The sequence below is a fragment of the Castor canadensis genome, chromosome 2, assembly GCF_047511655.1.
Source record: "Castor canadensis chromosome 2, mCasCan1.hap1v2, whole genome shotgun sequence".
Classification (NCBI taxonomy): Eukaryota; Metazoa; Chordata; class Mammalia; order Rodentia; family Castoridae; genus Castor; species Castor canadensis.
Window position 1 is genome coordinate 65,045,820 of NC_133387.1, and position 25,802 is coordinate 65,071,621.

Genomic DNA, 25,802 nt, shown 5'->3' on the forward strand with positions numbered 1-25,802 from the left:
ACTTTGATCCTAGGTATCGTATACCTTCAAGTAAATTGGAATCATGAGTGAGTAGCATTTTCTACTTCTAGAAACAAAAACCACAAAAATTTACCTTCAAATCGTTCTGATGGTGTTGCGTTGTCTGATTGAGGTACCACTCCATGTTCTTTCTTAAATTTATCAAAAGCTTTTTTGTTTACATCATCTTTTTGATGAGGGTCTGAGAAATGAAAAAAAAAATGTTAAGATTAGTGGATCATCTCATTTAATCTTTTATGAAATTTCATAAAATAGTTGAAAATTTGTATCTAAGGTTAACAATTTCTTAAAACTAACTCACCAAGTTTCTGGAGACTCTTTGCTTTGCTAATAACATCTTTGGCAGTTCTTTTGACGCCAGAAGAAGAATGTATGTTCATGTAATTAGCAATAACTTCCCATCTACAGCAACCAATATAAAAGTTTAATACAAAGGAAAAACAAGAAACAACAAAAATCATTACACTTTTACTACAGAAGGGCTAGTTCTATAGAACTATAGAATGAGCTTTCAATTGGTATAGTTATGCTATTAATCTACATTACTACTGCTTGGACCATAGTTCATGTTTTTCATATGTTTAAATAAACTATAACCTTGGTTTTAAGTTTGAATAAAACCTGATAAATTCTACATACAGATGAACTGGAATAAGACCACACATTTGTATATACTGCCAATTTAACACATACTTCTTAAGAAGAGATCATTTTGAAACCACAGCCTTACTTTCCTCATCTATAGAATGAGGGAGGCTGGATCACAGTCTAAAGATTTTTTGAGATCTAAACCTAGACTTTGAAGTAAGCTCTGGTTTGAGGTAGAAAGCGTAAACAAAGAACTAGACTATGAAAGGGACACAAAACCTAATCTCTAGCACAAACCATGATGGAATAAGCCACTATTAATTGTCAAGACTTGTCTCATCATCTTCAGTTTCATGAGAAATTGATGAAGCATCTTGCTATGGGTATGTATTGCTGTAATGGATAAGACTAGCAGGTTCAGAATGCACTTTGCTTTTCACTGTGCTGCTAAGGCACAGAATTTAATAGAAAGCAATCTTTTTAGACTGAATCTTATCTCCACAAGGTTCTGCTTTAACCAATGCTGTCTACATTATCTTGAGGCTCCAGTGGGTGTTGAAAAGGTTCGTGAAAACTAGTACCTTGAATTCGTTCCAGCAGGGAAGAGATTCACAGCTTTAATTAGTAATTGCAGATCATCTTCTGACCAATTTTTACTGCCACTTCCACTTCCGCCAGTTGACTTTTCTGCATTCTTAGATGCTTGTCGCATCCGAGCCTCAGCTTCCTCTTTCTCTTTTCTAATTTGCTCATTTATTTCTTCTATCTACAGAAATATCACAGGTAGGTCGGGGCCTTAGAGCATCTTGGTACTCTAACATTCCCTTTCTGGCTAGGGATTTATGGGTCTCAGCTCTCAATGTCACCCTCACGCAATATTCTTCTCCCAGGCAAATTTGCAAACATGCGCATCAGCTTTTCCTCTACCTTACAAGCTGCACAGGTCTGCTTGAGGAACCAAGAGCCAGCCACAGCTTGGCTTGCCCAGTACTCACATCATGAGGTTTTTATAACACTTTGACATTAGTTGGTAAGTTGATGGTCTCTGGGTTATTTATACACAAGGCTACCCCATACACAAGTAACGGATAATCTCATTTATTCTTTACAAAAAGGTAAAGGTACAGGAAAATGACTTCTGTTTTATCTTGAAGTTCTACCCTCTACATTGTTCTTTCGAGTCTAACTTCAAATCTGTAAAAGAAAACTTTTATATGACTTCGATACTTCTGTCAACTGTTGTCTTTGACTCATTTCGCCTCTGCAAGTCTTTAGAACCAGTCCTCAATTCCTACAATTCTAAGTTTGGAAGGTTTTTCCTGATTCCCATCTCTCATAGTCCAGATCCTTATAATGAGATTATTATTACTGCTTACTTTATCTGATGCATCCTGCCTACCAATGCCAGATAATTAGCACAATACTGAAGTTCCTGCTAAAATATCTTGCAGTAATGGAAAGTGGTCATGAAACCACTTTTAAGTATTAAAAACCTACTTAATGTGGCTCTATTATTCCTAAGCAACTTAATTTCCTAGTATAATTTTCTGTCTATAACTATTTTATAGTTCATGCTGTTTCTTGACCTTCATTTTAACAATATTCTTTCCCCAAAGACTTGTTCAAACCTTTCGCTGAGCCTTTCCTGAGCCTTCAGATATGACACGACTCCTATCTATTGATAGCATTTACTGTGGGCCCTCCATCTTTTGGTCCTCAAGCTTCCCCCCCCCCCCCCATAGCAGCAATAGCATTAGGCATTAAGCATGTAGGATATATATACATATATGTTCTATTCCTGCCTGATTCTTCATCTACAAAATAAAAGGTATGTAGACTAGATACAACAAAGACCTCTCTTTTGGTTCTAAAGGTTGTCCTATGAATATATTCAGGAAATAACCAAAACAATTACTTGTTTAAACAATGATTTTGTAAAAATAAGATTAATGTGCTAGATACCACAAATTAAACATTATACATTTATTAAACCCAATTTAAACCAGTAGCACTTAATATAAACAAAACAGTGGGAGAAACAAAGAAAATTCACTCTTTGGACTTAGTAACCTAAATATTAGGTGGAGAAAGAAAGGTAAAATAATTAAATGCCAAATTTAAGTAGAAATGTGTTGTTTTATTACCTGTTTTTCCAGAGCAGCCTTTCCTACTTCTTTTGTAGATGATGTGAGCGTTTCATTTAAGCACTGTAAGCTAACAAAAAAAAGGGATGAGGGCTTAGGGTGTACCTCAATGGTAGAGTACTTTTCTAGCATGCACGAAGTCCTGGGCTGGATTCCCAAGCATCACAAGAAGAGGAAAACATCAAAAAACAGCGGTGGAGGGCTGGGGGAGGAGCACACACAGGAAACTTTGTACTGAACCCAAGAGAAAATTTCAATAGCAATTCCACAGACACACCTTGCTAGCTCAAGCCGATCACAAAGTTTTTCTACTTCTTCCATCATTTTAACTCGGTCTGCCTCATTGTCTGAAAAGTGATTCCAGGTCTAGAAGCACAAATACAAACACAGTCACCTTGTATCAATTGACACAGAAATTCGTCCAAATAAAGCAACACAATTACAAAGCATGAACTTCTCAAAAGATTCCTGATGTGAATGTACATCATGTCCTTGTTCTCATCACCAGGTGTATTCCCAGGATTCTCCCTGATGAGCTAGCAAAAAGCATTATACCAAGTGTCGTCAGGGGAGCAAAACAAAGAAAAGATGGTGCAAAATACCTCTGGATGTTATAAAGAATGGTTCCCCGGGAAGCACTTAAGGATCAAGAAATTCTGTATGAGGACACAAATTAAAACCCCCTTTTCAGCCTGCCTGTCCTATCTAGTATGTGCTAAATATGAAAATCTATCAGAAATTTTAAATGTGAGATTAAGCGAAGGGATTATAATACAGTATGCCATGGAACAGGAGGCATTGGTGAAAATTCTGATTACCTAAACATTATGCTCAGTATGGAGTAGCATATGATGTAAGTGGCTGTACAAGGTAACTGGAAAATTCTTTCTGTTCTTACTGTTGCTGACACGTCTCCCATTTCTCTTTTCTCTTTGCTTCCCAATCTATGTAATTCGGCTCTCACTAAAGTCCCAAAAATGCTTTTTTTTAAGTGCTGACACTTTCCCAGGCTTCTAAAAGCACTATGATTTTCTTCCCACATGTTTGGTCACTCCACTCCTCCAGCTTCTTTTCCTTTAGCAGTGCCAGTGTTTGCTAAGGTCCCATAATTCATCCTCCACCCTCTTAAAACTTTTGTCGAGGGTTATCTCATTTACTTGCATGGTTTCTAGTGCCATCAACATGTAGATAAGGGGACTAGCAGTGTGGCTCAAGAAGTGCCTGCCTAGCAAGCTCAAGGCCCTGAATTCAAACTCCAGGAACCCCCCCCAAAATAAATAAAATTAAAAAAAAATGTGGATGAATCTGTGATAATCCTGCTCTTGAACTCTAGACTTGTACACCCAGAACCGTTAACATTTGAGTATCTCAACAGGTTTAACATGCCCTAAATTAGACTCATCATTTCCCTTAGCCTTCTCCTTTTCTGTTTTCCTCTTTCAAAGTCTGCTGATGGGACCTGTTAAGTCCAACTGTGTTATTAATTGAAGATTTAGTGTAGCACATATTAAGACTATACATACTAGTGTTTAGTGCTCTCAGAAAAGTGGCATGAAAGACACCACCGTTTCATACATGGTAATAAGCATTTACATACTTGCTGGATTTAACTAAAATGGTATAGCACACAATATTCTCGGGGCAATCTCTATTATAGGTTGAAATTTCATAAATTTATTATTCATTGTTGTATAATAAGGAATACTTTTCTCTGACTTACCAGTTTAAGATATAAAATCATCTCTTTGGCAAAATTTTATTTTAAAACTTTTGGGGATTTTTGGTCAATACTTTAAGTGAAAATTGTAACAGCATGAAAACTATCAGTACTCATCCAAACAATATCCTTTTGCTTAAATAAAAACAAAAGCTGAATTTCTAAGAGAACCTTTACTAAGATAAAAATTAAATGATCTGGTTTCTCCAACAACTAAATAGCACTGGGAGAGAGAGAAGTAGTGGTAGGCAGGAAGCTTATTACAAAATTAAAGAGGGCTATAAAAGACTAACCAGAAGTCACAACACCTGAAGATTTGTACTGACTTTATTTGAATTCTAACCAGGTTGAATCAGCTATAAAAAGAGACTGAGATAATCAGGATACCTGAATATGTACTGGGTTTCAGAATACTAAACTTTTCGTTTGATAATGGTATGATAATTTTAAAAATTACCAGGGTTACTCACTGAAATATGTACACATGAAATTTAGAAAAAGTTAATTTGAAAACAAATATTTCAAGATAAAATGTGTGTATCTATTATATTTGCAGAGCATAAGAGGAAATCTTTCAAAGCTTAATCAGGAATCTGGTTTACTTTTGTCTAGTGTTTGTTCAGTGTGACATACCTTGCAAGAGTTTCGAAGTTTTTGCCTTTCCTTTTTAATGGCCTTTTTCTGGATATCTTTTTCCTTCTTTGCCAATAACGCTTGCTGTCTAACTTCCTCTTCTTCTTTCTCCTTAGCCAACCGAGCAGCTTCTAATTCAGCTTGCCTTTGCTTTAAAAATGGTGACAAAGCCACTTTAATATGAAAATTAAGACTTCTAAATGCTCTAAAATCTTATTAAAATGTAATTTTTAAATAAACTGAATTAGAAAATAAGTGACACGGCAACTTATTGAAGACCAAAGGCTGAACTGGGGAAGACAGCTGCTAAAGTTCAACAAATATTTATTAGAAAATGGAAAACATACCAGGTAAAGGAGACTTACACCTGTAATCCTACTCAGGAGGCAGAGATCAGGAAGATCAAGGTTAAAGGCCAGTCCAGGCAACAAAGGGAGACTATCTCAAAAATACCCAACAACAAAAAAAAATCTGGTGGAGTGGCTCAAGTGGTAAAGCACCTGTCTAGCAAGCATGAGGTCCCTGAGTTCAAATCCCAGTACCGCCAAAAAAAAAAAAAAAAAGAAAATACAAAACACATATTAGAAATAAGTATAGTACTAAATTCATTTACGTGGCATCACATTTTGCTCAGAAAGAATGTGCTGGTAAGGAAGATCTATCAATTGCATCAGTGTCTTCAGATTCACTTATGGTAGTAACCGAAAATTCTCTGCTTCCAGATTTAAAAAACAAAACAGATCTGAAGATTAAAAACATTTACAGTCCAACTTCATGAAATGTCATCTTACTTTTTCTTTAGCTTCTTGCTCCTTCCGTTTTGCTTCTGCTTTTGCTTTCTTTTCTGCTTCTTTCTTGGCCTTTTCTTCTTCCTTAAATTTTTTTATCCTAGGATCACAGCTATATGCATTGTCTATATCAAAAAAGAAAAAAAAGTTAATCTTCTGAATTTCTAACATTTAAAGAACTTTTAAAAACAGTACTTATGCTTACCAACTAATGTTCTTATTCTGTTCATTTCTTCTTTTTTTCTTTGTGCCCTTGTAGCTCTGTTCTGTTTTTCAATCCATTTCCTTTCATCACGACTATAAGACAGAAAATAATGGAAACAAACTAATGCTTACAAATGGTGTAAGTGGAAAATCTAGTATTTTATAAATTATATGCAAATAATGTCTTAGAAGGTCAAATACTATTCATTATATTAACATTAAAGGGTGATTCCATTTAGTATTAATTTTAATTAGTATTTTTGGGTATTTTTATCAAAAGAATTTCCCAACACACTTGGAGAAACTAACATAAGACCTAGATTAAGCAACCAAGAGAAGAATAATTTGATGTACTGACTTATATTGACAATTATATTCCTTGGCAACTTAAGCATATCTTAATCAATTACTGATGTAGCTCATTGTAGCTTAACTTGTGAGAAGAGATTTCAAAATACTACATAAAAATATTTATTACAGCCAAGCACAGTGCTGCATACCTATAATCCTAGTTCTTGGGAGGCTGAAGTAGGAGGATTGAGAAATCAAGGCTTATGCTACATAGCAAGAGCCCTGCCTCAAAAACTTAAAAAAAAAAAAAAAAAAAAAAGAATAAATAAAAATAACTTCTACAAGTTATTTAAAAAGTATATAAGAAAATATAGGTGGCATATTTTTACATCACAAATGCCAAAAAAGCAAATAAATATATTCCTATATCGATATGAATACATACCATTCAGCCTTTTCTTTTTCTTCTTCATCTAAATAAGAAAATTCTCTCCAAGAATCAAAATTATACCTAATTTGCATGGAAAATTAAGACAGAATAACTGAAAATTACTTTTGAAATGAAGTTAGATCACACAATTTTAAAAGCAGTAAAGGCAAGTAGACAAGTGTGTAAAATCAGACCCCTTCCCTCCCTTTTTATATTAAACCAACACTGTACTCAAGCTCTCAATGCCATCATGTTTTTCTAACAGAACATTTGGTATGAAATGTGAAATACATTCAGTACTCCTAAGTCAAAACCACACTTCCTTGCTCTCTCTTTGTAGGTTTCTCTCTTGCCTAGGATCTGTTGAAGTTTCCCTTGCCTTCACTTTTACTGGTCTGGCAAGTCTAAAGGTAATTCTAGTAATGGTTATTTTATTTCTGGTTTGTCCTCGGAACATAAAAGCAGCTGCAGCAGAACTAAATCTTAACAGTTTTTGCTACAGCAATTCTACATTTCTGTATTTATGAGGTATTTAATGGAAAACACAGTACATATAAAATGTGCTAGGCGCATGCCTGGAATTCCCAGCACTCAGGAGGCTAAGGCAGGAGGACCAAGAAGAGATCAAGGTCAGCCTGGGATACACAGGGAGACCCTGTCTGAAAAAAAAAAAAAAATATTAAGTAAGACGAAATGCACTTTTATTGAATTCAAATGATTGCTAATTTTATTTTTACTGCAACAGAGTTACTTGATATTTATCTCATCAATAGAAAACAAACTGAGGGCTTGGCGTGTGACTCACGTAGTAGAGTACATGCCTAGCAAACACAAGATTCTGAGTTCAAACCCAAGTACTGCCAAAAAACAAACAACAAAAAAGGAGGACAGAAAAAACAGTTGTAGAAGCCTAATTATTACAAGGAAGCTACACAGTGTTAGACTCATTCATTTCTGAACAGAGTGCTTTTGCTCAGTTTACCTGTCCCTCAACTTAGGAAAAATCAAGTACGTATTGCTTACCCTTTTTTAAAAAATGACAGCATTAAAAGTAGCATAGTCACTTACCAGAAAGAATAAAATGCATCTACATCTTCAAAGGATGAATTCATATCACCAAGTTTAGGGACATTTTTTTGATTTGACCACCTGAAATATTAAAGAAGAATTCAACTAAAAAATTTTACACATCAAACGCTTTCATGTTTTGGGTTTTCTACCTATCCCTGTACCTACCTCCCGTATGTGTTCTCCCCTTGTCATGTGACCCAACTCCAACAACATTGCTGTATTTGCCCCTCCAGAGGAACTAATATAGAAACCTTAAAGCGACAGAGGTCAGTAGGAGAAGGGGACCAGGAACCAGTGTAAAGATCAGTTAGAGATGAATCAACTTGGGTTGTAAGGCGTTTGTACATGAAAGCAATGCTACGAATCTCTCTGTATAGCTATTCTTAACTAGCAAAAATGTTTTGTCTTCCTTATTGTTTTATGTCTTCTCTTCAACAAAATTAGAGATGAGGGCAGAACAGGTTCTGCCTAGAAGTGAGGGGGGTTGGGGAAAGAGAACAGGGGTGGGGGGCAGGGGGGAGAAATGACCCATACAATGTACGCACATGTGAATAAAAGAATTAAAAAAAATTTGCACAAAAGCCAATCTACAAATGGTCAGCATTAGCATGTTAAACAATGCAGGTGTAATTAAGTGGGGATCAGGGTGAGTTGGGAGATGGTGAAAGACAGCCTTCTACCCACCAGGTTGTCTTCAGTTCCATAAAACACAACGATGCAGCAGATGCCAGATAGGCTAGGGAAAAATGGCAAGTAGCCTCTTCTTTAAGTTCACTTACTCCTGCTCCTGACAGTCAGCAAAGAAGCAAGCTACAGGCCCAGCCCTTCTAACAACTTTAATATTTACAGAGACAACAGGTTTCCACCTCGTCCACAGAGTCAGACTTCTACGCTCAGCACTTCATCCATTACCTTTGAAAAGTATCTGGAGGCTGCTTACTGACTCATGTTTTTTACTCTATTAAGTCACAGACACACACACACAAAACACTACTATGTTTTTATGCCATCTTTACTGCTAAAGTAAAACAAATATGAGAAAGGGCAGGGCAAATATAAGACTGAACCAAACTGCTAATCACAGTGGTTTGCAAAGTTGGCAGCTCCCAGATCACCTGGAAGCATTAAAACCTAGCACTATGCAAACACATTCAGTCAGAATCTCTTCAGGTGGAACTCCAGCATCGGAGGTTTTCAAGCTCTCTAATGTGCTGCCAAGGCATGCAACTGTGAGGGAATTTATCAGTACAGATGGAACCAAAACTATAAAATAATATTTATACTAAATACACTTAACGATGCATGCCTTGATTTCAAAGGATCAAAAGCTTTTCTCAGTTGATAATGAGACAGTGTTATCACTGATAAAAGGGAAGCAGAAGGAAAAGTAATAACAATTTCACACTATATAAAGTCAGATTTTATTTATTATTATTTTATATTTTTGAGACAGGGTCTTGCTATGTAACCAGGCAGGCTTTGAACTCTCAATCCTCCTGCCTCAGCCTGCTGAGTGCTGGGATTACAGATGTGCACCACTACTCCTGGCTTCTCCAAAGGAAATTTAAGAGAAAAACATCTCACAAACTGTAAAGGAATTTCTTTATGGAAAGGCAGAACTTCTGTGTAGTTCAAAATAAATGAGGATAGTAAGTTCACCAGTAAGGCTCAATACTTGGGGCTGATGGAGTGGCTCAAGTGATAAGAGTGCCTTTCTAGCAAGCATGAGGCCTTGAGTTCAAACCCCAGTGCCACCAGAAAAAAAAATACATATATTGTAAGGCTCAGTACTGCAGAAACGGAAGAAGAGGGAGAGCCTGTGGAAATGTTTTATAAACAAAACTACTATCAGAGGAAAACAGCAAAAACCTGAAAGAATATACAAAGCAAGTCAAGACAGCATTATGATCAAAAGGGAATGCTTCAACTCACCTGGAATTCCTTTCAAACACTGGGGAAAACACTTCAAAGAAATTGTCCTTTGCTTCACTTTTAGAAGGAACTGAGTTATCAAATGTAGGATCTACACTGTTAAATGCTCGTCTTTTCACTGGATCAGATAACATTTCATAAGCTGAAAAAAGAGGTAAGATTACACCACTGTGAATTTACCAATTTTTTTCTAGGAGCAAACAAATATTTGGACTGTGGATGTGGCTTTGTGGTAGAGAAAAGTTAATTTGTGTATTTTGAGGTGGAGAGAATTTAGTAACAACACCTCTAGCTATACTGGAGATAAGTATATTTAACTTCTTTATGTACTTCTGGTAGATAAGTAACAAAACAATTTTTAAATAGTAACTATTCAACAAACCAGATGACTTTAGGGAAGAAGAGCTAGAAAACGAATGTTAGATTCTAAAGTTATAAAAGGTGGAAGGATCTTAGGCTTCTTGAGAGTGAGCCAAAGCACAAAGAGGAAATATGAAGAGTGTGTGTGTGTAATTGATTAAAAAGTAACATCAAGCTAGGCATGGCGGTACACATTTGTAATCCCAGCCCTTCAGAGGCTGAGGCAGGAGGACTGCCAAATTCTAGGCCAGCCTGGGCTACATAGCAAGACCCTATCTCAACTACCCTACCCATAAAAAAAAGTAGCATCAACATTTTAAGGAAACATTTAGAAATGGTAGTTACGAGCAGGGTGTCAGTGACTCACAACTGTAATCCTAGCTACTCAGAGGAGGCAGAGATCAGGAGGACTGTAGTTTGAAGCCAGCCCTGGGCAAATAGTTTGCGAGACCCTGCCTTGAAAATACCCAAAACTTTAAAAAAGGACTGTCAGAATGGCTCAAGTGGTACAGCACCTGCTTAGCATGTTTGAAGCCCTGAGTTCAAACTCCAGTAACACCAAAAAAGAAAAAAAAGACAGTTACCTACAAAAATCTGCTTAATGAGGGTATGGCTTCTTAAATAGCAATAAATAATTGTGGAGAATGTACCATGACATAATCAACTCACTTATTATTTTTTGCAGTGCTGGGTAAACCTAGGGCCTTATACATGCTAAGAAAGTGCTTTTACCACTGAGTTACACCTCCACCCCCAACCAACTTAAACTAGCAGGCAATCTGAGGAACAGTTTGGTTTCCCAAAGCATGTGAAATGCCAAAAGACCTTATTTGTTCTCATTATTAAACATGCTACTTGGGAGGCAGAGATCAGGAGGCCAAGGTTCGAGGCCAGCCCAAGAAAACAGTTCGAGAGACCCTATCTCATAAATACATGACACAAAAAAGGGGCTGTCAGAATGGCTCAAGTGGTAGAGAGCTTACCTAGCAAGTGTGAGGGCCTGAATTCAAGGCCAGTGTGGGCCACATAATAAGGCCCTGCTATAAAAAATAATGCAAATTCTAATCAGTACAACTGGAGCGGGGACCAAAATTCTGCATTTCTAACAAAGCAGTAGGAGTTGATGCTGCTGGTTAAGGCCCAAGTTCAATTTCAAGTACTGCCTGGCAACTAATAAACATTAGTATGAGAAATTCCTGACTGTATTTTTTTTTACCTTTAGTTATACAAGTGAAGTAATCATTATCTCCTTCTTTTATTGGTTCTCCAGCTGCTTTCCGTTTGTCTGGGTGATGTTTTAAAACCATTGCTTTATCTGCAAAATAAATCAGATTCAACTGGTCACTTTAGGCATCAAAACTAAAAAAAAAAAAAAAAGAAAAAGGATGCGCTAAATATAGACCATCTTTAAAATCAAAATGCTAATTTTAACAACATTCTCCAAAGGTAAACTATCTACTTATTAAATGTGGAATTTACAAAGCAACTGAAAAGAGTATCTTAAAAATTAGTCAAAGTGCCAGCACCCACAGATGATTACTTAGTATTTGGTGTATTTTCACATAGGCATTATTTCCTTAAGTGTATTCCTTTAAAAATTTAGGTGTGCTGGCAATGGAGCTCAGTGACAGAGCTCATGCTCAAGGCCATGGGTTGATTCCTAGACTACCCCCCAAATGTATAATGATGTTATTTAAATAAATGTATATCCTGTTTTTTAAAAAATGTATCGTTTTCCTTTTTTTTTCTTTCTTTTTTGGATAAACTTCAAAATTTTCTTTTTAGTGACTAGTGGAGTATTTCAAGTGGATTTATCATAATTTAAGCATTTCTTAGATATTTAGATTGTTTCCAATTTTTGGCGGTACTGGGGTTTGAACTCAGGGCCTACACCTTGAGCCACTCCACCAGCCCTTTTCTGTGAAGGTTTTTTCGAGATAGGGTCTCATGAACTATATACCCGAGTTAGCTTCAAACCACGATCCTCCTGATCTCTATCTCCCGAGTAGCTAGGATTATAGGTGTGAGCCATCAGCACCCAGCTATTTCCAATTTTTCACTATTATAAATACCAATTGAGTTATTCTGAATAGACATATTTATCTGTATTAACTATCCTTGTTTTGTAGGATAACTTCACAGAAATAAAATTAGTGAATGAAAATGTAGTACTATTCCAAACACTATACTATTTCATCCTCCTATATGAACATCCTTTTCACCATAGCCTCACTAACACCGGAGCTAAATCTTTAAAATTTGTGATTATAATTATACTAGTACTCAACATTTTTTTATTGTTGTTTGTATCTTTCCTTTTTTATCCACAGGAGGGATTCTCTTGATTTTTCTTTCTAGTTTGTGTGACTCACTTTTTGGCTGGCTATTAATTTCCATTGAGCATTTAACATGTATGAGGCCTATTTACCTGAATAACCCTATGAGGAAAGCACTATTATTTTCTTCATTTCTCAGATGAGGGAAATGAGGCACAGAGAGGGTAAGCAATCAATCATTACAACCTGCTCAAAGTTCTGGCCAAATCAGGCTCTGATCCAGGCAAGTCACACTCCTCAACTGAGTGTATCTGATGTCTGTTGCTAATGTCCTCCCAAAGTGTTGGGTTTACACTTAGTTTTTGTTTTGTTTTTTTTTAACTCATTTTTATTTACATTTACCTAGCACTTCCTTTAGTACTTAGATGAATATTTTCTACATTCTACTTTCATGAATACTTTCTACACTTAAATTTAAAAAATCTCTTTAAATCTTTTCTGGAATTTAGTATGGTCAAGGAAGTATTTAAATTTATCAGTTTTAAAGACCCTAGCCTAATAATCTTTTCCTTTTCCACTGGCTTGTCATACTCCTTTATCAAAGTCAGTTTTATAAGGGCATGGTTTGGCTACATATTTTTGCCCAAGGATTACTTTCTAAATGAGCATGCCTCCTAGTACATCTGGGCAACTTTTAAAACTATGATAATTCTTGCATATCTTTCTTTTTGGTTTTCTAGGTAGATCCTACGTTATCCACAAATACTATATATCTTTCATTTTTCCAGTAGTAATCTTTTACTTCTTAATAAGACTAATAACATTAACTTCACAAAATGAATTTTTCCAAGTTTTATGTTTAGCATGCACTAGTGATTATTTCTTTGGTTTATTTAATTACATCTATTTTATCCAATTGAAATAAAATTTCCAGCACTGAATTTTAAAGAACAAAATACTCACATTTTAAGTATTCATTTCAATGAGTTGACAACTGTATACACTCATTGAACACTACAGTAACACCCAAGGAAAATAGAAGTCATTGTCATTACCCACAGAGTTTCCTTATTTTTTTTAGGTTACTCCCATCTCCTACCAACTGGACTTTTTTTTTTTTTTTTGGCAGTGCTGGAGTTTGAACTCAGGGCCTTACACATGCCTGGCAGGTGCTCTACCACTTGAACCACACCCCCAGCCCCGAGTAACCACTTTCTGACTTATGTCACCCCAGGTTACTTTTTCATGTTCTTGAGATTTATATAGATAAAACCTGTAATATGTCCTGGGTCTGGCTTCTTTTACTCAACGTCATTTTTGAGATTCATCCACATTTTTGTGTGTACTGGTAATTTGTTCTTTTTTTATTGCCACATAAGATCCACTGTATTAAAATATAATAATAGTTTGTGTTATCCATTTTCCTAATACTGAACATTTGGGTGGTTTCTGTTTATGGACATTCTGAAGGAGGTTGCTATGAACATTTTTGTGAAAATCTTTTTATAGGCACATTAAACTCATCATTTCTACCTATTTCCTATTCTGCAAGGGTTCAGAACTGTGACAGATACATGTGTTTTACTAAGGTCTAAGATTTTCCTTCTAATTATGTATGAGAGCCATTTCTTGGAGAAGAGGTGTCTTCAAATTCTAAGTGGTTCAAGTAAGAAAGGAATTTATTAAAGGTTGTCAGGCCACAGACTATCTGTAAGAATCAAACCATTAGGTCTGAGGGTCAAGAATCAAATTTTACTGGACAGCGCAATACCAAGAGTATCCCCCACTGTTGTTGGGTCCAATCACTGTACCCCACACTGCAGACCCTGAGCACCAGCTATAAACATTGCCATGCAGTCACAGTCAGAGAAAGCCTTAAGTTTCTCTGTGCAGTGTTCTTCCATTCTTGCCAGCAAATAGAAATTTGTACAGCACAGACTAACTTACATTGCCCTCCTTTGAATTTGAAGTGTGTGCTCAATTAGTGCAACCTAAGTCTATGCATATTCTCAACCTCAAGACATTAAATACTTTTAAAAAAATCAGGTGAGTTGTCTTCATAAAGAAAACAGTTTTTTTCTTTTACAGTTTCTGTCACATTCTGATTTATTCTTTAAGGAAATTTAGCATCTTTTTTTTTTTTTGAGGATGGGATACTGGGTTCCATTTAAGGGCCTTGTACTTGTTAGGTGAGCACGCTACCATTTAAGCCATGCTCCAGCCCTATTGCTTTAGTTATTTTTTCAGTGGGGCCTTGCATTTCTGCTTTGGCCAGCCTGGACCATGATCCTATTTATATTCATCACATCTAGCTTTTATTAGTTAAGATGGGATCTCTGGAACTTTTTGCCCAGGCTGGCTTCAATCCAAAATCCTCCTGCTCTCCTAGGTAGCTAGGATGACAAGTGTGAGTCACCGTGACCCACCTGTCTCTTTGTTCTTTCCATTTGAACCTTGGGAACATTCCTCAAGGTTGCCCTGGTTTTTCTATTTTCTTCTAATCGTCCACCAGACTTTGCAATTTTCAGTTCTGCTCATATTTTTAGTTTTGATGTAATCGCTCCACTTATTTCTTGCTAGTCTTCCTGTGCAGTGCCTACCTCACCGCAATACAGTGTGTTTTCATATCTCACTGTTGTGGGGGCAGATTATGAGAAGCCTATGAGAACGTGACATAAGCACAGCTGTGCCCAATGATCTACAGGCTGAGTTTGGCATGGCCCCAGCTACAGAAAGGGAGAAGGCAAAATGCAGCACAGCTGCTTTTCCTAAGTTGTTTACATTCAGAGAAATAGAGAGCAGGTTTCTTTTGTTACAATGTCATTTCCCTCCCAGAGAACTGTTGCTCCACCTCTGTGTTTACCACTGTATATAAAAGACTTGCGGAAGGAGGGCAGGAAGGTTTTGATGGGGGATCGATTGGTTGGCTGCTTGCAAGACGTGTAACCTATTGCCCAGGTGGTTTGTGAGGGGACTGCTGCTGAATGATGTAGCTGGCTGCTGCTGCTGCTTTAAGAGAGATTAAAGAAGACATGGGACAGAGCGAGTCTAAGGAAAGAGACTTTAAAGAACAGAAGAAAAACTTTAGAAATAAGGTTTTAATGAATAAAGTAAGGTTTTAAAGAACAAGGGAAAAGAAGTAAAGCAGAAGAGAATATTAGAGGAAAGAAATAACGAGGCTGTTGTGCATCTCCCAACTTTCTGCATGTCTTCTATGTTTTCTATTGCTTGTCCTTTCTGCATCTTTGGTCACCCTCAGTTAGGTTGGTAGAACAGGAGCTCATGAGAAAGCTCTTGAGACACTGTCAGCATGTAGTAGACCCTTAAATTTTCTCTTGAACCTCGGAGAGAGGCAATGGCTCAAATCTTTTTGAGGTTCAATTTTTTCAAAGGAGGTTCAATTTTTAGTCTCTTTTTTCTTACATTTATTTTTCTTCCTGGTCATTTTTAGTAACCTATGTATCTTAGAGGATCCTGCTGTCCTACTTATACACTGTGTGTGTGTGTGTTGTATGTAAGATGTTACCCAACTTTAAAATACAGGTTAAAGAGGATCTACTTAGAAACTTTACCTCAAAAACTGAAGGAAGGGGGGTTAGGGGAGAGGGAGGGGACAGAGGGCGGGGGGGGGGGAGAAATGACCCAAACAATGATGCACACATGAATGTAAGAATAAATAAAAAAAAATTGAAGGAAAAAAAAAAGGGCCTGGAGGTGTGGCTAAGTGGTAGAATGCCTGCCTATGAAGTAGGAGCCTCTGAGTTCAAAACCCAAATACTGCCAAAATAAATGACTAAATTAAAAAAAATAAAAGGCCTGGTGATGTAGCCCAGTGGTAGAGTGCTTGCCCAGAACCATAAATACACACAAGAAGTCTTTAAATATGACTTTTAACTTTTAAGAAGCTTGAAATAAAAGCTTTTAGTCTAAGGTATCACAAATACATTAAGATTATTAAATCTAGGAAAATTCAAATTATGAGATTATTTTCATGCAACCTATATGTACATTTTGTTAGTGTGTACTTTAAGACTAAAACTACATAAGTAATTTAAACACCACCAGTAGCATTCAAGTACTTCCTCTTAACTCATCAAGCAACTCTTCTAGCAATTTCTTTTCAGATTATAAAAAACCTTAATTGAATTCCAAATTTTCCTAATAACTATTCAAAATATATTTTTTTAAAATCTATTTTTGTGTGTAATAGGACATAAGAACCCAAAGGATCTCATGTGCTATTAGACTTACATTTCTGCCATGTTTGTGCTAATAATTGTAGATTTGCAAATACTAACTTTACTTTCTCACCTTTGGACTGGACTAGTCTTTGGATTAGGCAGAAAGCAGAAAGTAGCAACCATCTATTTTTAGTGGCAGAGGTGAAAGAATGATAATCTTCTTTTGAATAGATGTTTGGTAAAATATTTAACAAGGGTTGTGGAGAGTGAGTTATAATTTTTTTATGGTTAATAGTCTCTGTACAGGTGTTGCAAAACTGTTCAATAAAGAATAGTTAAAAGTGAGTTTCTATCATGTTAATAAAGAGTAGACTTAAAAGAAGAAACAGAATTCCTTCAACTTAAACAATTTCCAGTTTTAAATAACTTCTAATTTTTTGACAAATTTATATGCTTCATGACATTTTTGGTATTTGTTATTCTTTCTTAAAGACTGCAGATGCTTTCTCATGGCAAATGGATTTTTCTGGAACGTATGTGTATTATAATGACCATATGCATTAACAAACTTTATCTAAAATCATGCCAGCCTTTTAAAAAATGTAGCACTAGGTCTAAAATCATCACTTTGTTAAAAAATACTTCCTGTGACATTCCTAAATATAAGCATTAATGGGAAAAATTTTGAACTCATCTACTATATGAAGGCTCCACTAGTACTTTCCAACATCAGTTCTTTAGCCACGTTCATCCAAGTGTAACACTTTCTCTTCTTGACTCCCTATTCCTTTTCCAAATGGCCACAATCTTACCTCCTCTGACCTCAATATCCATTCTCTACAGAGGAAGGCAGAACATTCTCCTAAGATAAAACACAGAAGACTAATCGCGTTCATCTTTTTCATTAAACTTCACTAAGTAGGTGAACTGAGTGTGTAAGGAAATAGGTCCACAGGAATGTAAAGGAGAGGACATTAGGCTCATTAAAGAGTGGTATGCTATAAGGCGTATGAAGACTGCGTTCCCAACATTTCCCTCTCTCCATTTTTAACCGTGTCAACGCAAATAACAAGAAAGCATTAGAAAACTCTTTCTTGGGCAGCAAAAAGGATGATACCAACAAAGGTATGAACTAAAACCACAGATTAATAAAAAAAAAAAAACAAAGTATCAAGTCAGAGCTTTCACTAAATACAGCTTCCCATACTTCTAAAGAAAGGTAAAATATTTTTTAGTAGCTTGTCACTGGGAGAGTGTTCTTCATCCTATCTGCATCATTCTCTCACTCTTACACACACACACACACTCACACACCCCACCCCTCCGATTTCTTCCTAATGAGAAAGTCCACGCACAAAACTTTTTTTTCTGGTTTTGAAGGCAAAGGTGATTGTGGCCTTACACTGTTATAACAGATGCTGTTACATGGAAAGGTATGGCTACATACTATGATTTTCAAAAGAATAACATTTACTATATTAAATATTCAAATTATTTCAAAGTAACTTAAGAACTTACGAGCTGCTTTGATCTGTCTCTGTGTGGCTTTGTATCTTACATGGCCAAGTCCAAGAACTGCATAATGATCTTGGTTCTGGTAAATACACAAAAAAGAGTCAAGTTTGAATTGAAGCAATATATCCCAACTCCTTATATTCTGGTACCCTAACACAATGTTTTCCCAAGGGATACTTCCACAATAGGAGTCCAGTAAGAGGCTCTGTATAAAATGGGCTCTGTGGTCATAAGTTAGGGAAATGTGAACTATCGTACAGCCTTCGTGATGATTTCTATGCATGTAAGCTAATAAAAACTGAGAAGTCCCTCAATGAAAAAACAAAAACCAAGCAGAGACTTGTAAAACCCAGCATTACAAAAGAATTTGTTCTTAACAGCTGTTAATATTCTATACCCACCCAAGAACATTTCAGCACTGACGTGAGAATTACAATAGCCACAGTAGATTGAGTCACTGGGCAATGAAAACATAGAACTAGAAACCATGTGGAGTAAAGGTAGGTTGAGTGAAAACAGAGAAATTGAGAGATGAAGCTTCTCAGGACAGGAAGTACTTTCATTTCTGCTTTAGTTAACATCCTATCAAATTTACAAGCTGAGGTAGCAACCAGAGTGAGGGCTCCTTACAGAAGTGTGCATTCTGTTTTGGATAATGAGGCCAGCTATTAACATGAAGAGGTACCTATCAGTACTAACACTTAATGTTAACGGACTTAATTCACCCATCAAAAGGCACCACTTGACAAAATGGATTAAAAAGGAAGATCCAACAATTTGTTGCTTCCAGGAGACCCATCTCACCAAGAGAAATAAGCACAGGCTTAGTATGAAAGGCTGGAAGATTTACCAAGCCAATGGCCCCCGAAAACAGGCAGGAGTAGCAATACTTATCTCTGACAAAGTAGACTTCAAACCTACATTGATCAAACGAGATAAAGAAGGACATTCTATACTAATAAAAGGGGATATAGACCAAAAGGAAATAATAATCATCAATCTGTATGCACCCAATGTCAACGCACCCAATTTCATCAAACATACCCTGAAAGACCTAAAAGCATATATGAACGCCAACACAGTGGTTGTGGGAGACTTTAACACCCCATTATCACCAATAGATAGGTCATCCAAACAAAAAATCAATAAAGATATCCAAGATCTAAAATATACAATAGATCACATGGACCTAGTTGATGTCTACAGAACATTTCATCCAACCTATACACAATATACATTCTTCTCAGCAGCCCATGGAACCTTCTCCAAAATGATCATATCCTAGGGCACAAAGCAAGTCTCAGCAAATATAAGAAATTGAAAATTATACCGTGCATACTATCTGATCACAATGCAGTAGAAGTAGAACTCAACAACAAAAATAAAGACAAAAAACATGCAAACAGCTGGAAACTAAATAACTCACTACTTAATGAACAATGGATCATCGATGAAATAAAAGAGGAAATTAAAAAGTTCCTGGAACTCAATGAAAATGAAAACACAACCTACCAGAACCTATGGGGACACAGCAAAAGCAGTCCTGAAAGTTTATAGCCATGAGTGCATATATTAAAAAGACTGAAAGATCCCAAATCAATGACCTAATGAGACATCTCAAACTCCTAGAAAAACAAGAACAAGCAAATCCCAAAACAAATAGAAGGAGAGAAATAAAAATAAGAGCTGAAATCAACAAAATAGAAACCAAAAAAACCATACAAATACTTAATGAAACAAAAAGCTGGTTCTTTGAAAAAATAAACAAGATCGATAGACCCCTGGCAAACCTGACTAAAATGAGGAGAGAAAAAATCCAAATTAGTAGAATCAGGAATGCTAAAGGGGAGATAACAACAAACACCATGGAAGTCCAGGAAATCATCAGAGGCTACTTTGAGAACCTATATTCAAATAAATTCGAAAATCTTGAAGAAATGGACAGATTTCTAGAAACATATGATCTTCCAAAACTGAACCAAGAGGAAATTAATCACCTGAATAGATCTATAACACAAAATGAAATTGAAGCAGCAATCAAGAGTCTCCCCAAAAAGAAAAGTCCAGGACCTGATGGATTCTCTGCTGAATTCTATCAGACCTTTAAAGAAGAACTGATACCAACCCTCCTTAAACTGTTCCACGAAATAGAAAGGGAAGGAAAACTGCCAAACACCTTTTATGAAGCCAGTATTACACTTATCCCAAAACCAGGCAAAGACACCACCTCCAAAAAGGAGAACTATAGGCCAATCTCCTTAATGAACATTGATGCAAAAATCCTCAACAAAATAATGGCAAACTGAATTCAACAACACATCAAAAAGAATATTCACCACGACCAAGTAGGCTTCATCCCAGGGATGCAGGGGTGGTTCAACATACGAAAATCAATAAACGTAATAAACCACATCAACAGAAGCAAAGACAAAAACCACTTGATCATCTCAATAGATGCAGAAAAAGCCTTTGATAAGATCCAACACCATTTCATGATAAAAGCTCTAAGAAAACTAGGAATAGAAGGAAAGTACCTCAACATTATAAAGGGTATATACGAAAAACCTACTGCCAGTATTATAATTAACGGAGAAAACTGAAACCATTCCCTCTAAAATCAGGAACCAGACAAGGATGCCCACTATCTCCACTCCTATTCAACATAGTACTGGAATTCCTAGCCAGAGCAATTAGGCAAGAAGGAGGAATAAAAGGAATACAAATAGGTAAAGAAACTGTCAAAATATCCCTACTTGCAGACGACATGATCCTATACCTTAAAGACCCAAAAAACTCTACTCAGAAGCTTCTAGACATCATCAATAACTACAGCAAGGTAGCAGGATATAAAATCAACATAGAAAAATCATTAGCATTTCTATACACTAATAATGAACAAACTGAGAAAGAATATATGAAAACAATTCCATTTACAATAGCCTCAAAAAAAATCAAATACCTAGGTATAAACCTAACAAAAGACGTGAAAGACCTCTACAAGGAAAACTATACACTTCTGAAGAAAGAGATTGAGGAAGACTATACAAAGTGGAGAGATCTCCCACGCTCATGGATTGGTATAATCAACATATTAAAAATGTCTATACTCCCAAAAGTAATCTACATGTTTAATGCAATTCCCATCAAAATTCCAATGACATTAATTAAAGAGATTGAAAAATCTACTGTTAAATTTATATGGAAACACAAGAGGCCACGAATAGCCAAGGCAATACTGGCACAAAAACAGACATGAAGACCAGTGGAACAGAATAGGGGACCCAGATATGAAGCCACACAACTATAACTAACTTGTCTTTGACAAAGGAGCTAAAAATATATGATGGAGAAATAGCAACCTCTTCAACAAAAACTGCTGGGAAAACTGGTTAGCAGTCTGCAAAAAACTGAAACTAGATCCATGTATATCACCCTATACCAAGATTAACTCAAAATGGATCAAGGATCTTAATATCAGACCACAAACTCTAAAGTTGATACAGGAAAGAGTAGGAAATACTCTGGAGTTAGTAGGTATAGGTAAGAACTTTCTCAACAACACCCCAGCAGCACAGCAACTAAGAGATAGCATAGATAAATGGGACATCATAAAACTAAAAAGCTTCTGTTCATCAGAAGAAATGGTCTCTAAACTGAAGAGAACTCCCACAGAGTGGGAGAAAATATCTGCCAGCTACACATCAGACAAAGGACTGATAACCAGAATATATAGGGAACTTAAAAAACTAAATTCTCCCAAAACTAATGAACCAATAAAGAAATGGGCAAGTGAACTAAACAGAACTTTCTCAAAAGAAGAAATTCAAATGGCCAAAAAAACACATGAAAAAATGCTCACCATCTCTAGCAATAAAGGAAATGCAAATTAAAACCACACTAAGATTCCACCTCACCCCTGTTAAAATAGCCATGATTAGCAACACCACGAACAACAGGTGTTGGCGAGGATTCGGGGGAAAAAGGAACTGTCTTACACTGTTGGTGGGAATGTAAACTAGCACAACCACTCTGGAAGCTACTTAAAAAGCTAAACATTGATCTACCATTTGATCCAGCAATACCACTCTTGGGGATATACCCAAAAGACTGTGACACAGATTACTCCAGAGGCACCTGCACACCCATGTTTATTGCAGCTCTATTGACAATAGCCAAGTTATAGAAACAGCCAAGATGCCCCACCACTGATGAATGGATTAAGAAAATGTGGTATCTATACACAATCGAATTCTATGCAGCCATGAAGAAGAACGAAATGTTATCATTTGCCAGTAAATGGATGGAATTGGAGAACATCATTCTGAGTGAGGTTAGCCTGGCCCCAAAGACCAAAAATCGTATGTTCTCCCTCATATGCAGATCAAGGGCAAACACAACAAGGGGATTGGACTTTGAGCACATGATAAAAGCGAGAGCACACTAGGGAGGGGTGAGGATAGGTAAGACACCTAAAAAATTAGCTAGCATTTGTTGCCCTTAACGCAGAGAAACTAAAAGCAGATATCTTAAAAGCAACTGAGGCCAATAGGGAAAGGGGACCAGGAACTACAGAAAAGGTTAGTTCAAGAAGAATTAACCTAGAAGGTAACACCCACGCACAGGAAATCAATGTGAGTCAACTCCCTGTATAGCTATCCTTATCTCAACCAGCAAAAACCCTTGTCCCTTCCTATTATTGCTTATATTCTCTCATCAACAAAATTAGAGATAAGGGCAAAATAGTTTCTGCTGGGTATTGGGGGGGGGGAGAGGGAGGGGGTGTAGTGGATGGTAAGGGAGGGGGTGGGGGCATGGGGGAGAAATGACCCAAGCCTTGTATGCACATATGAATAATAAAACAATAAAAAAAAAGGCAAAACATGAAGAGGAAGAGGAGGTAAGGGCATTCAGCATGCGAGTTAAAAAAGTTGAACTCAGGGTTACAAACATCCCATGGATGGGCTTCTTTATTATGCATGGCAATCACACTGTGTTCCAGGCTGTTCATTTTTCTGCTCCTAAAGCTGTTTCTTTCAAACCTCTGAAAGGTGGGTACACCTTGCCCACCTGCTAGCTGACAGCCCTGCCTCCTGCTTCACTAAGAAATTAAAACTATCCAAATTTCATCAAGCTAGATGCATTGTAATGTGTACAATTTTTGTATGTCATTATACCTCAATGAAAACTTAACATATCAAAAATTACCTGTTCAAATGCCAGAATCTCTCTATCAGCCTATTGCATCTGCACAGTCAGTTCTTCCCTCCTTTCCCAATTGACAAAGATAAGGAATTACTCCATACTTCTCTACATTCTGAAATCCATCCTAAAGCTTCTCCCTAATTTCAACTGGATAAAAGATGCTGTTATTTCTCATCCGAGAAAACCCTCCCAAGAACACCTTTGTAGTCACAGCTCCAGAGTTCTGCCAGAGTTCTTTTTTTTTTTTTTTTTGCTGTACTGGAGTTTGAACTCAAGGCTTCACACTTGCTAGGCAGGTGCTGTACCACTTGAGCCAAACCCCCAAGGACAGGGTGGCAAATTTTTTGGGGGGAGGGAAATACTGGCATTTTAACTCAGGGCTTTGTACTTGCTAAGTAGATGCCCCTTTACTTGAGTCATGCCCCCAGCCTTAAACTTCTTGAGTGTGCTGCCCACACCATGTTCTTATCTCCTCACAGCCGTATCAACCCACTCCAATTTGATTCTGCTGCATATGTTCCATTCTTACCCCACATGTTGAGAGAATTTTTATGGTGATACTGGGATTTGTACTCAAGGCCTAAGCTTGCTAGGCAGGCACTCTATGGCTTGAGTCACAAGTGTTCTACCTCTGAGTTACTCATCCAGCCAAGAGACTTTTCTTCAGTATCAGTCTCTTGCCCTCTCTTGACTTCTACTTCCAGTAGCAATACAGCAGACTGCTCTTGAAATGTCTTCCTGATGTTTTTGTGAATCCATTCTCCACTTGAACTCTTCCCACCTTTCTGTAGCCACTTTCAGTCACTTTTACTGGTTTCTAGATGACCTTTAAAGGTCAGTCTTGGGTTTGTTTTTCTCTCTCACTTTGATCCTAGGGGATCTCATCCAAACAGGTACAGCCGTACGGTATTCTGCACATGCTGAAGACTCCCCAGCCAACTTTAGCACAGTCCTCTCCTCTGCATGTCAGAAGCACAGAGCACCTCCTTCTTTCTAACCTGGCCTAGCACCCTTTGCCTTGGTCACCCAAGTGAGGCACACCTCACTGAAGATACTGCACTCTTGCTCACTTGCTTTTCTCCCTGCTAGGCACATTCTCCCCCACTCTTCAAACTAGATAAACAGGTGATGACACTGCTCTCACATCTCTACTTTTATTCACTGTTGTTTCCCCCAAAATTCTTAAAAATGATCTGTGCTTTAAACTCTAATGGCTTCCCACTGACTACTACTCCATGCTCCTTGCCTTCATTCAGTTTCTTCTTCCTGCCTCTGCACAACTCTCTGCATGGAAAGCTATTCTCTCTCTGATCTGTGCATATTATTCAGGTCTTATTTTAAATATCAGCTCACAGGCCTTCTCTATCTACTCAATCCAAGGCAGTCACCCAGACGCTCGATCACATCACATCCCGCTAGTCTAATTCTTTGCCCAGCACTTACTGGCCACATGTTCTGAACTACTTGCTCACTGTCAGAGTGCTTACTGTAATATAGGCTATGCTGGAGCAGTGATGTTGTCTTGTTCAGTATTACATCCTCAGCCCCAGGAACAGTGTTTGGCATGTAGGAGGTGCTTGATCCACACTGAGGAGATAATGAACTGGGTAAGTGAGGATATCCTATTACCTTGCTCTGATTTCATCTATTTCTTTCTATACCTAAGACTGTCTCCACTCTTTCTTCTTTCTCTTATAAATCTCAACATTCCCCAAGTCTATCTTCTCTTGACCACTGGCTCACCTCAAATTCCTCATTTACAATCCAGTTATAAGTATTTTGTATTCACACCTCTCCTTCGTCTTATCACTCCTCGAACCACTGTCATTTCTTTTGTTCCCAATCTCTTTACTAAAACAATTTTCAATGAAGACACCCAAATTTCTTGTTTGCCAAATCCACTGGTTTTTCATCATTTTTCAAATTACAGGAAACTGTTTCTCTGCAACAGTTTTTCATCCTTTGAAACTTTGTCCTAGAAGAGTATAGGTATTTCTAGAAGAGTATAGATGCATGTTCAGTAAACCACTGTCAAGCTAGTAAACTTCTTGTTCTTTGTTTTCTACTTCTTTCTTCCATCTTAGTACCCTTTCCTCTTTCTTCTCTTCCTATCCCTTAAATATTCATTCTCCTCACTGTTCTGTCCTTTTCTTCTGAAACTGCTGACAGGAAGAATCAGCTTTGTGCTCACTGTTCTTCTAAGTGCTTTATTCATATGCCTTACCTCATTTAATCCTCGAAACAACCTACAAGAGGGGAACTATTTATTTTTTTTGAGACAGGGTGTCACTATGTAGATCAGATTGGACTTGAACTCATGACCCTCCTGTCCAAGCCTCCCAACTGCTGGGATTATACACAAACCTGGCCCAGGAACTCTTATCATTCACTATTTGTTTAGCATAACATGCACCAAGCACTAAGATTTTTTTTTTAAGTAGTACTTGGA

General features: G+C 37.1%; 1 protein-coding gene across 5 annotated transcripts in view; it reads right to left on the reverse strand.

Annotated features, from left to right (window-relative positions):
- Window positions 1-25,802, reverse strand: part of Dnajc2 (DnaJ heat shock protein family (Hsp40) member C2) — a 32,508-nt gene that overhangs the window by 3,232 nt on the left and 3,474 nt on the right. For 2 of the 5 annotated variants that reach the window (XM_074064919.1, XM_074064917.1), the window contains exons 3-15: window positions 18,155-18,230; window positions 11,396-11,494; window positions 9,820-9,961; window positions 7,885-7,965; window positions 6,832-6,897; window positions 6,097-6,188; window positions 5,895-6,016; window positions 5,104-5,253; window positions 3,031-3,119; window positions 2,754-2,823; window positions 1,191-1,375; window positions 323-423; window positions 95-202 (exon numbers count right to left, since the gene is read on the reverse strand). In XM_074064919.1, coding sequence (XP_073921020.1) covers window positions 95-202; window positions 323-423; window positions 1,191-1,375; window positions 2,754-2,823; window positions 3,031-3,119; window positions 5,104-5,253; window positions 5,895-6,016; window positions 6,097-6,188; window positions 6,832-6,897; window positions 7,885-7,965; window positions 9,820-9,961; window positions 11,396-11,494; window positions 18,155-18,230 — 1,381 coding nt within the window. Of the gene's footprint in view, window positions 1-94; window positions 203-322; window positions 424-1,190; window positions 1,376-2,753; window positions 2,824-3,030; window positions 3,120-5,103; window positions 5,254-5,894; window positions 6,017-6,096; window positions 6,189-6,831; window positions 6,898-7,884; window positions 7,966-9,819; window positions 9,962-11,395; window positions 11,495-18,154; window positions 18,231-24,840; window positions 24,941-25,802 lie in introns of all 5 variants that reach the window. The other 3 variants (XM_074064920.1, XM_074064918.1, XM_020164392.2) reach the window with 3 other exon arrangements.